General features: G+C 41.4%; 1 protein-coding gene across 16 annotated transcripts in view; it reads left to right on the top strand.

Annotated features, from left to right (window-relative positions):
• Nucleotides 1-12,295, top strand: part of LOC136436100 (ubinuclein-1-like) — a 36,736-nt gene that overhangs the window by 4,205 nt on the left and 20,236 nt on the right. For 15 of the 16 annotated variants that reach the window (XM_066429820.1, XM_066429822.1, XM_066429828.1 and 12 more), the window contains exons 2-12: nt 2,274-2,408; nt 2,747-2,797; nt 3,058-3,120; nt 3,372-3,515; nt 3,929-3,988; nt 4,253-4,377; nt 4,769-4,962; nt 6,079-6,233; nt 7,245-7,310; nt 9,004-9,071; nt 9,457-9,499. In XM_066429820.1, coding sequence (XP_066285917.1) covers nt 2,274-2,408; nt 2,747-2,797; nt 3,058-3,120; nt 3,372-3,515; nt 3,929-3,988; nt 4,253-4,377; nt 4,769-4,962; nt 6,079-6,233; nt 7,245-7,310; nt 9,004-9,071; nt 9,457-9,499 — 1,104 coding nt within the window. The remainder of the gene's footprint in view (nt 1-2,273; nt 2,409-2,746; nt 2,798-3,057; nt 3,121-3,371; nt 3,516-3,928; nt 3,989-4,252; nt 4,378-4,768; nt 4,963-6,078; nt 6,234-7,244; nt 7,311-9,003; nt 9,072-9,456; nt 9,500-12,295) is intronic. The other variant, XM_066429829.1, reaches the window with a different exon arrangement.

The following is a 12,295-nucleotide window of genomic DNA, read 5'->3' as shown; positions in this document are numbered from 1 at the left end:
CGCTCGTGAGTGCGACTCGCACACAACATGTATGCGACCAGTTTTTTGAGAATGCGACTAGATTTAAAATCACGGTCGCACGGTGCGACAATCAATAATTAAGATCTGCGCCAGGATAATGCCTGAAGAACTAAGCGGTAAGCCGAAAATATAGGTATTCCAATGCTACCGCGAATATCGTCGGTGAATTTTCTATCATGTTCCCACACCCGCGGTACAAAAACTATCCGTTCCTAGTGGCAAAGTTACCCATAGAAATAAAGGATATAAGTTTCTCTCCTTTGTGATGTATTTGTTTGATTTGTAAAATGTTTCAAACGCCAAAACTTTGTCGATGAAAGTGAGCGCTCGCCGGACGCTCGCTGTTTTCAATGGCGGCCATGATGTTTATGAAAAATAGACCGCAGCAGAATGAAAGGCTTGTTTCCTGCGGTCATATTTATACCTGTTCAAGCGATGATTTTTACGATCAAAAATTAATGAATCAATTCAAGTGGAGTTTTATTTAAAAAAATATCAAATTTTCCTTTTGTCACCGGTATCATTTCAAAGCTCATTACCTGCCCGTTGTTATGGTGCTACATGTACTTTCATTCTGCTGCTGTCTATACTGCACAGCGGCGAATCACAAAGCTTTCCCCATGCGGTCGGCCTGTCATTGGATGGCGGCGCCGCGCGGTCCTAACGCGCGAAATTTGAACTACGCGTTTCGAAGGAACCGAAGATATTTGACTGGGTCAGCACACAAGTATTTTGGATTATCTGTAGACAGAGGGTGAGGGTAAAAAGAAAAGAAATGCCTGTAAAAATGTTAAACTTGATGCCAGCAGTGAAGTTTCAAATTATGGAATATGACTTTATTTGTTTTGGTCATGAACCCAATAGATAACTTCTAGAGTCATCTATTTATTTATCATTCAAGGTTATGTGAATCATTACCTGCCTTGTTCCAAGTAAAAAATACCATTGTGTATTTTTCAACTTGTTGAACTTGAGGCCCCGGATAGGGGCCAGCCGGGGAACCTATGCCGAATTTTTCTAAAAATCCATCGTACTAGTATCAGTATGTAGGAAGGTATTGAATGAATTGAATTGCCAATTGTTCTGCACCATCAATGTAGGCTTTTATCTTTTATGATCTATTCAAATACTTTATTCCCAGTTGTTAACATTGATTAATAGGAGTATTATTTGGTATAGCCAAGACTTTTTCTTGTTCTTCCAACGTTTTGTAGTGGTGCTCCTAGATTTTTGCTGGTGCTCCTAACTTTTTGGGGTTAGGAGCACAGTGCTCCTAGGCCTAAAAGTTAGTCTGGAGCCCTGGATGGCTGATATGCCTCATGCTACATGTTTATTTGTTTTGTTTTATTTGAATTTTCTATAAATTGCTGTAGTGCAGTGAACAAAAAGCACAGGAACGATGACTATCAGTATCAGTAAGATTGCCTATAAAGTTGTACATCTACATAGCATTCCAGTTTGTGGGGTCGTGTGGCTTAAAGGCAGATTGTTCGGCTCAGAACCAGGTAGTCCCGGGTTCGAATCCTGTCATGTCACCGATCTTGTGCGCTTGGGAAATGCACTTTACAGGACCTGCCCCACTTCACTCAGGTATAAATGAGCACCAAGGGACATCATTGGATAGGACATTAAATGGAGGTTCTGTGTTTGGGGAGAGCCACACTTCGGGCATTTATTCTTAAAGAACCCGCCACGCTTATCGAAAAGAGTAGGGGTCCTTCCCGGTGTGAGTGATTAATGCCGGTGTGAGTGATTCATGTGCACACAACCATACAGTTCAATGGCCGCACATGGTGCAAGTGTCATATTGAGGTCACCTTGGTGCCAAATGGCAGCCTCTAGACTCTTGCGATTCAACCCTGTCATTAGTGGTAGTGTCGGCCAACCCAACATCATGAACATGCCTCCCTCACTAGTTAGTGCTGCACAACAGCATCCTGTCGGGTGATAACTGACAGCCCAGCTGCTAGGCTGAGGACTGGGGCTCATATATTGAAAAAAAAAGTTCAGTGACTGATAGTGATAACGTGACGTTGTCTATTGATGGTTCACAGCTGCCAAGTATTCTTTCATCTTGTAACTTCACCTTGAAGGAAGTGTTGTTTTTAGCAGACCTACATTAGGGGGGTGAAGTCTTCTTTCTCCAATTGTCTTTTTTTGGTATTGATTTTTAAATGTTTCTCAATTATCGAACTGTAATTTTGCCTAAGTAATAAAAGTGGAATCATTTTCTGCTCCTCTCCTCTCCACAGTGTAAAGACAAGGACAGCAGGCCAACCCCAAATAAGGACGTGCAGGTCGTTGACCCGGATGACCCCTTCGCTGCTGCTGATGCTAAGGAGATGGACGATGTGGAGAGGATCGCCAGGCACTTCGAGGAGAAATACGTGAGCCTCGTCAACTTCTTCTCGGGTTTTCTCACAAACTCTGGTATTGTTTGTATAAAAGATGTTGACCTCTGACCTCCCAGCAGTAAATTTAATAGTATGTGTGTAAGTAGCACTACCATCTGTGTCATTCCCATATTTATATGTGGTGTCGTTTAAGTGATTACTGTATGTATCTAGAACTATTCAAGTTACCGGCAGCTGATTATCGGTAAACTCATTGTACTGTAATCTGTAAATTCTTGTACATGTACAAAATGCATGTAATGTATGATATCAGTAATGCTTCCTGCTCCACCTGTATTTGTAAATTAGACGTTGACTTGTTTTTTTCTCAGGGTCCTTCTACAGTCAGCAAGGTCAAGGGCAGAAGAAGAGACAGAATAGAGGTCAGTAAACACCTGTGGTCACACCTGTGTTGTGACCTTGTCACAACCTTTCCAGAATTCCCTTTTCTCACCTTATGTCCAGCTGAAGAAACCTGTACTGTTGTATTGTTGCCTGTTTTTACAGTTGTTTGTTACTTCACCTGAAGTGACTGAAGTATTGTTTTTGGCTTGTCTGAGTGTCTGCATTTGGTAGATGCAGTATCTGCATGTTCTGCCAGAGGGCGCTAATGATGGTGACTGATTTCCTTGTTTCTGTGCAGGACTTGGTTGACATGGGTTTGGGCTATGATGAGACTGACCCGTTTGTGGACAACTCGGAATGTGTAAGTCTACTTCTTCCCTTCTTTGCAAATGTAGGAAATGATAGACTGCGTACTAGAAGTTTGAAAGCAATGGAAAGATATATGAACTTGTAACAAAACTTTAAAACATCATTGTAGTCAATCAATTACGTTTGAATTAATAGGTACGTGAAACATCATTGATCATAGTATCAGTTCTATTTGTAACAACTACTTTACCATGTAATATCTCTACTTGGACTTTATACAAGAAACTATTTTTTCTTTTCCAGTATGATGAGTTGGTACCAGCAGACATCACCACCAAACTGGGAGGCTTCTACATCAACTCAGGTGTGCTGGAGTTCCGCGACGTCTCCGACTCAGACTCCGAGGGCAACTTTAAGGCGCCAGGTGTGAAAAGGAAGACGCCAAAGGTGAGCAAACGTCTTGGGAGAAGGAAAAGCATGACATTTTTTTTAAAAACGAGTCTGAAAGCCTCATTGTACAATGTAGGTTTCTATGTTGTTATACATGTGCGATTGTTGAAAAAAACAGCACAGATACAGCCTGCCATGGTACTGGTTGTTTGTACATTATAGATTATCCAAGTTTAGGAACAGTTAAATGAACAAGAACCTGAGAAAACATCATTTTTGTCTTTTGTCCACTTTATGATGGATTTGTCTCGTGCTGCGTAGAACATCAATTCATACTATTGCAAGACTGAATGGAGTATTTAAACCCATTTTCTATCACTTGGAAAAAGTTAATGTAATGAAAAAGATGTTAACTGTACTCCATGTATTTCTGTACATTGTTGTACGTCTAACTCGGACACCCTTCTTAGATTTTGTCTGACTCGGACGACTCAGGAGGTGACTTCAAGGATGCCACCAAGAAAAAGAGAGTAAGGAAACTGAATGGGGCAGAGTCTGCCATCTTGGATTGCCTTGTTTTTTTCTTTTGGTTACTGTAATTTTTGCTTAGTTCCTATATGTATATGCATGATACCCAGATTCCACTTATTCTACATTGCATTACCTTGTTGTTGCATTCTTGTCTGAAAGCTGTATCTTGTGGGTAAACTGGTCAATCTCAAAATAAGTGAAGTGTTTTAGTGTTGTAAGTTAGATTTCTATAAAATCAGTGTCCGTTTCTGGTGTCCTTTCAGAAAATCAGAAAACCTTCCAAAGACGGAGTGGAGAAGGATGGGGTGAGGAAACGGAAGAGGTTAAAGGATCCGCTGGACCCCAACAAACCCAAGAAACCTCGGAAACCACGGGAAAAGGGAGACGGGTAAGGAGGGCTAGTTTATCTTAGATGCAAGAACACAAAACATGACTACTCAAGATTAGAAAATATGATGGTTTATTACTGGTATGGTCAGATTCAAGTATTCTATTTTCATCTTGCTTCCTTTTTACTTGAAGGATCCAGGCTGTCATTAAACAACACATAACATGAACACTCAAGATTAGGAAATAAATTTTATTGAATGGACCACCAAAAAGTGGCCAGGTGGTCTTTTTGGAGAGGTGGTCACTGGTATAGGTTTGACTGTATAAATCAAAGTCAGATGCAAGTTTTCGTCCCCCTGTTATCATATTGGCCTCTTACGTCTACTGTGAGATGTCTAAGTTGCAAGGAAGTTTGATAACTGCTTAAATTTTATCTTGATTATTCACAGCACCACCAAGCCCCGGAAGAAGAGCACCCCGACGGTGGCAGAGCTGCTACAGAGACAGCAGCAGCTACACCAGCCGGGACAGAACCCCCTATCTACCTCCAACAGCACCTCCCCTCCCTCCGCTGGGCTCCAGCTGCACAACAGCAACGTCTCACCTTCCAACCTGCTGAACTCGGCTGGGTTTGGGACATTAGGTAGTCTCTTTACCTTCCCCAAGAAGGTTGTGTTTTTGGTAGCATTTGTAGTGGAATAACCGTGTTTGTGTGAAATGTTGTAATAATGTTTGTGGGTTAGTGGCATAACTCCAGAAGCTATGGAATTGATGACAATGACAATGATTACGAAATTTGGTATGCAGTCAGGTCTTGACCAATTGAAGAAATGATTAGAATTTTGGGCCCCTGGTACTGGAGCAAAACTTAATTGTTTGCCTATCTCGAAAAAGTGTGGAGTTAACTTTGTTGACATGTCATTTACCTGCTCTATCCTCCCTTATAATCTATCAGTAGTTTTTTGTTAACCATGTAGTTGAGAGGAATTTCCAGATTGTTTTGAGAACAAACCACCATTGAATTTTTCACTTGCTAACTGCTACATGTAAAACCCTGGTTACTATATACCATGAAATGAAGCTTCCATGTCTAGCAAGCCTGATGGTTTTCTATCCTCCCCCCACCACCTGGTGATGCTGCCTCGTCAATCCTGACCATATATACTTGAAGAGAAGAAATGATAGAAAGTGTCAGAGTACATTGATGTTGTCTTGGCCAGCGTTTGGGGAGTAATCTACCATGATTGAATGTTTCACAATGTCTTGCTCCTAACAGCACCACCTAAAGATGCACTTACATGTTGTACTACAAAGTACTGCACCATGTTAGACTCGCCCTACTGGAGTGGCTGTCAACACTACAAAGTGAAGCTTCCATGTCTAGCAAGCCCAGTGTTCTCACCAGGATTTTTTCACAGCGTAGGGGTCAGGTACAGAAGGCCAACTTTGATAGTGCCGAAGACATGATAACTGTTTGGAGTCCGGCACAAAATGTTGAACTTTATAACCAAATAAGACACCATTTCCTGCATTTTGAGGGATAAATTTGTGAAGTTCAGTTTTTCCTCTGTCACATCCTCATTCTAAAGCCAAATATGAACATTTTATAAGATTTAGGAAGGTTTTTCCCAGAAAGAACACCCCTATGCTCATTGAAACACAGCATCGGTGTCAGATCACAGCATCGGGGGCCGCTATGCTGAAAAGGCCTGGCTAGAACACTGAAGCCTGACGGTTTCTATCGTCCCCCCATCCCCAGGCGATGCAGCCTCCTCGCTCCTGACCAGCAGCATCCTGTCTGGCCTGGGGGACGGCAGTCAGGGCGCCGGGGACGGCATCAACCCAGAGAAGCCCCCCAACCTGCCTACAGGCCTGCCCGGCGACCTGCAGACTACCATCGTCAAGCTCAAGGAGGTGAGGACAGGATTTGTTTCCTTGTAAGCTAGATTTTGCTAGACAATGCTAAGTATCGAAAGGCTGAAAGATGTGAGGACAAAATGCGTTTCTTTGTAAGCTAGATTTTGCTAGACATCGCTAGTTACAGTTAGTCATGATCACTTGTGTAGACTTTGCTAATTGCTAGGTATGGATAGTTGCGAGATATAACTGGTTGCTAGGTATTGCTAGGTACAAGGCTTTGGTGAGTTGCTTGGTATGGCAAGTTTCTAGACAAGGTGAGTTGCTAGGTGTTGCTAGTTGCTATGTATGGCTAGTTGTTAGGCTTTGCTCATTACCAGATATTGCTTTTAGGTACTGCTAGTTGTCAGGTGTCACTATCTGCTAGGTATTGCTAGTTACTATGTGTTGCTAGGAGTTAGTGACTGGGTGCAGTGAGGGATTTCCATCTTGTGACCCATCGTCTTGTGTTCGTGGTTCTCACCTTCTACGGGATGGTCTCACAAGTTCACGCGGGGTTTAGATACGACGTACAAACAGCACACTATTTTGGTTCCTTTCCGTCATTATCTCCTTTAATCGCTGAACTGTGAACTTTCATATGTGATTCCAGATACTTTGAACATGTGAGACTATCTGAAGGGAAACTCATCCTGTGGTCATAACATCTCTGTGTAGTGGTTTAACTTTTTAAGACTCTTCCCGAAGTTTCCTAAAAAGATACAACTTTGGCAATCTGTGCTAACTTTGACTAACTTTCATTGCTATCCTTTATTGACAGCACATTGCAAAACCAACTTATTGTTGTGTCAATAAAGATTACTGCGGCCTTATTCCTCAATATGTATCGAATACATCAGTTACAAAAATTAGCATTTACTATGTTGCTATAATGTATTTACTTCCAAAAGCAGGACGATTTCGAAAATGTTTTTGAGGTGTTCTGCACTGTGCTGGCGAATGTGTGCCCCACAGTTCCCTCCTCAGCCCCTGTTTTTGCTCATGTCCTGCCAAATTGCCTTGCTATAGAACATGCTGTCTGTGGGACAGTTGAGAAGTTTTCCCTCACTGTCTGCCACCGTCCAGCCGCCCAAGGTCAGTGGCGTTGTCTTGGTTACGGACAAATCTCGTTAGTTGTGACGTGTCAAAACGTGAGGCCTGCATTGTTTGCAACAACTCTGTGTTTTTGTGATAAAGTTTATAGCTAAACTGTGTTCGAACTTCACAAAAATAACTTCCAGGTTTTTCTTTTCAAATGCGCTACTGCATGTAGCCCTAATCAGGTAAGACTGACCTGTGGCCTTTAGGATGTAACCTGATAGGTCACATGACCTGAAGGATGTTAGCAATTGGTCGAACTTCCCAGGAAGTAGAGCAAGGAATAAAATGTACAATACAGAATTCCCTGTGCTTGTCACTTCAGTTTGTTGGCAATGTTTCTTAAGCACTTGGAAAATGACATCACAGGACTTCTCCAGAAAAGGATGCTTGTCAATACTTGGAAAATATCTTATGGGAGATGCCTGCAAATGGTGAAATGCAAATAAGGTTGCACAAATTGTCCCCAAGGACAGATCCATAAAGCTGCGCTGTGATAAAGCCACAAATAGCAGTGCGACTCATTCACTTCCAACCAAGATTCTAGGCTTTCAATCCAAAACTACATTAATTTTTGTACTGAAAGTTAGCAGCCTAGGAAAGATGGCTAGCTCAGCAGTCTACTGTGTTGTTGGGCACGCCAGGTAGTCTTTATAATTGTCTCTTGTATGCACTTACATAGGCAAGGGGCAGCTACGTTGTATGTGGGAGCTATATAAAGATTATAATTGGACACTTGGAAACGCCTGTAATGCTAATGATCCGTGAGAAATGGCTATTATGGAGCTAATTTTATACGATGAGTCTTGGAACTGGTCATGCGAAATGTTGTACCCAAAGCTTGGAGACTTCTGATACGTTGATGGTCAGACATCCAGGTACTATAAGATATGCCAAAAAACAGTTACTCAAGCAACTGGATGAAATTTTGAAACAGGTTTCATACAGCATCTGTTATCTTTCGTCAATGACTACATCTGATGTTTTCTGAAGGCTTTGGTACTTTTCTCAAACTAATCATTCTGTTGTGAATAGATCTCGTCTTGTGTGTTTTCTTCATCCTTAACCACTGTGGATTTCAGCTTGTTCACCACACAGGCTAACAATTATACTAGTTTGTCAGGGATGGGTTCAGACACTTACTGACCACAGCTGCAACAAGTTAGAAGTGCCAGAAAACTTTATTTGGGATGGGGGTTGTTACATAGTGTGTCCCCTGAAATACTACTTTTGTCCCAAATGCAGGGCTCATATTACCACTTGCATATACAGGTAAAGTTGACTTGTTCAGGTATTTTGAGCCCTGCATGTGCTACAAAATCAGACCCAGTCTGGAGGCATTAACACACAGTGAAGGGGATGGAAAAAAAATCATCAGAACTTTTTAAAAAAAAGTCTTTCATTTGAGGATAAGTGTAATAATAGTTCTGCAATAAAAAACTTCCAACAAGGACATAGTCTAACAGTCACCATGTATTAAGGTACTTGTATTTATGAGTTTGGCTGTGAATGACAACTGCACAGCAAAGTCAGCCCAACTAGCCAATGGGACGGTAGCAACATACAAAGTACAGCAAAAAGTGGCCATGTATGTTGTACTGAATGTAGTTGAAACTACAAAGTTTACAACTCTAAACTCTAAACATCTGACCTTCTTCATGAACTTGAACCTGTCTCCTTCCCTCCGCAGGCTGCTGAGATGTCTTCAGACGGAAAGTGCAAGTTCTTCACCCCCTCCGTCAACAGCATGCTGCTGGAGTGAGTTGGACTGTTTTTTTCTTTTCGTATCATCATGTGTCGGAAGATTCAGACCCAATGTTTAATATAACACTACTTTCTTCAACTGTACAATTTGAGCTATATAAAAGCAGAATGTAATCAAACAATTTAAGGCTTTTGTCATGGTGGCAGGATCTGCTTCAAATTAAAGAAATACGACTTTTTGTCATTTTGGATCAATATAGTGTGTAATGTTTCTTCATGCAACTGTAGATACATGATACATCGTTTTTGGACTAAAAGTAAGGGTTAGTACTTTTCAACGTGTTTATTTATGTCTTGCATATAAAAAATATTTCATATAGGATGTATGGTATTTTCATTAAAGACAGTGTACTTAAAAGTTTCTGCTGTGTTATTCCAGTGTGGAAATGCAGTCCCGAGAATTGAAGTGTTCAGAGAGATCTGTGAGTACCAGTCTGTTATTATTTGCACCAATTCCTGGTGTCCTCCCATTGATATTCTAAAGGGACTGTACAATATTTAGTGTGTGTGGTGGTAGGGGCATAGGGTGGCCCGTCGTCAGAGGGCTGGGCTAAAATTTTCCCGTGGCCCTCCCCTCAGGTCAATTTTTTTTTCATTACCTTTCCCTTATATCAAAGAGGACAAATTTTTCCTGGGCCCCGCCCCATGCATCTACTTTTGCAAAATGTTGAAGACGGCAAAAAAATCACTGTGGTCCTGTTTGAAACTGACCTTCACGTCCTACTTATACAGGATTTCAGTTAAGAAGATCTCTTTCACAGTCGTAAGTTCTCTTTGGTGTAGTTGTTCAAATCATTTACTAAGTTAAAAGTCCAGGAGAAATGATAGTCATTGTCTCTTCGGCAAATTGTGGGTCATCATAAACTCAAACTCCCAATTCAGACTCAAAATATTAACTTATATAGTCATTTCTTTGGAAGTCGGTGATTTTATCTTATTTGTGTGCTTGGTTCTTTCTGTGCGCATTATATATTGGTCGAATTACAGGGGCTAGCAAGTCAGAAACATGAGGAAGTTTGACAGTCCTTATTGTCTGACTGTGACAATAGAGTCACAAGTTAGGAGATTTTATTCTCAGCGCTCGTGAGTGCGACTCGCACACAATATGTATGCGACCAGTTTCTTGAGAATGCGACTAAATTTAAAATCACGGTCGCACGGTGCGACAATCCAAAATCAAGACCTGCGCCAGGATAATGGCTGCAGAACTAAGCGGTAAGCCGAAAATATAGGTATTCCAATGCTACCGCGAATATCGTCGGTGAATTTTCTATCATGTTCCCACACCCGCGGTACAAAAACTATCCGTTCCTAGTGGCAAAGTTACCTATAGAAATAAAGGATATAAGTTTCTCTCCTTTGTGGTGTATTTGTTTGATTTGTGAAATGTTTCAAACGTCAAAACTTTGTCGATGAAAGTGAGCGCTCGCCGGACGCTCGCTGTTTTCAATGGCGGCCATGATGTTTATGAAAAATAGACCGCAGCAGAATGAAAGGCTTGTTTCCTGCGGTCATATTTATACCTGTTCAAGCGATGATTTTTACGATCAAAAATTGATGAATCAATTCAAGTGGAGTTTTATTTAAAAAAATATCAAATTTTCCTTTTGTCACCGGTATCATTTCAAAGCTCATTACCTGCCCGTTGTTATGGTGCTGCATGTACTTTCATTCTGCTGCTGTCTATACTGCACAGCGGCGAATCACAAAGCTTTCCCCATGCGGTCTGCCTGTCATTGGATGACGGCGCCGCGCGGTCCTGACGCGGGAAATTTGAACTACGCGTTTCGAAGTTCCCGATTTGACTGGGTCGGCACAAACAGATCATTTTTGATACTATTTTGAGCAAGAATTTTAAGGATATTAAAGTATTTTGGATTATCTGTAGACAGAGTGTGAGTAAAAAGAAAAGAAATGCCTGTAAAAATGTTGAACTTGATGCCAGCAGTGAAGTTTCAAATTATGGAATATGACTTTATTTGTTTTGGTCATGAACCCAATAGATAAGTTCTAGAGTCATCTATTTATTTATCATTCAAGGTTATGTGAATCATTACCTGCCTTGTTCCAAGTAAGAAATACCATTGTGTATTTTTCAACTTGTTGAACTTGAGGCACCGTGGCCCCCGGATAGGGGCCAGCCGGGGAACCTATGCCCAATTTTTCTAAAAATCCATCGTACTAGTATCAGTATGTAGGAAGGTATTGTTGAATGAATTGAATTGCCAATTGTTCTGCACCATCAATGTAGGTTTTTATCTTTTATGATCTATTCAAATACTTTATTCCCGGTTGTTAACGTATAACATTGATTAATAGGAGTATTATTTGGTATAGCCAAGACTTTTGCTTGTTCTTCCAACTTTTTGTAGTGGTGCCCCTAGATTTTTGCTGGTGCTCCTAACTTTTTTGAGTTAGGAGCACAGTGCTCCTAGGCCTAAAAGTTAGTCTGGAGCCCTGATTCTTCATGTTGTTACAGTTGGCATGATGCAAATCATCCAGCAACAGGTGTTGTTATGTGAATGTAGTTTGCATTTACTTTAGAACTTTTCCTGACCGCTTCTGTAGTGACTTTTTCCCCTTCAATTCAGTTTATTAAAATCAACCTGTCAGCATTGAATACAAGCCTTTCACAAGTTTCTTTGATCACCAAGGAGTCAACGAGCCACACTCAGCATTTTAAGTGACATCGCAATGTCAGGATGTGCAGTATCCTCACCATAGATACTCTGCCTAATCTGCAAGGACTGTTCAAAATAGCTATCTGCCTTTCTGTCCTCGCCAAGAATTCCCCAGATGACACCCAAATTGTGGAGTGAGTTGGCAATATCAGGATGTGCAGTGTCCTCACCATGAATACTCTGCCTCATCTGTAGCGACTGTTCAAAATAACTGACGGCTTTTCTGTAATCGCCAAGGTGACCCCAGGCAGCACCTAAGTTGTTAAGTGAGTTGGCGATGTCAGGATGTGCAGTGTCCTCACCATAGATACTCTGCCTCATCTGTAGTGACTGTTCGAAATATCTGACGGCCTTTATGTAATCACCAAGGTGATACCAGGCATCACCCAAGTTGCTAAGTGACCGGGCGATGTCAGGATGTGGAGTGTTCTCAGAATAGATACTCTGTCTCATCTGTAGTGCCTGTTCATAATAGCTGACGGCTTTTCTGTGATCGCCAAGGTGACCCCAGGCAGCACCTAAGATGTTAAGTGAGTT

The sequence above is a fragment of the Branchiostoma lanceolatum genome, chromosome 6, assembly GCF_035083965.1.
Source record: "Branchiostoma lanceolatum isolate klBraLanc5 chromosome 6, klBraLanc5.hap2, whole genome shotgun sequence".
NCBI lineage: Eukaryota > Metazoa > Chordata > Leptocardii > Amphioxiformes > Branchiostomatidae > Branchiostoma > Branchiostoma lanceolatum.
This window is presented reverse-complemented; position numbering and strand designations above follow the sequence as displayed.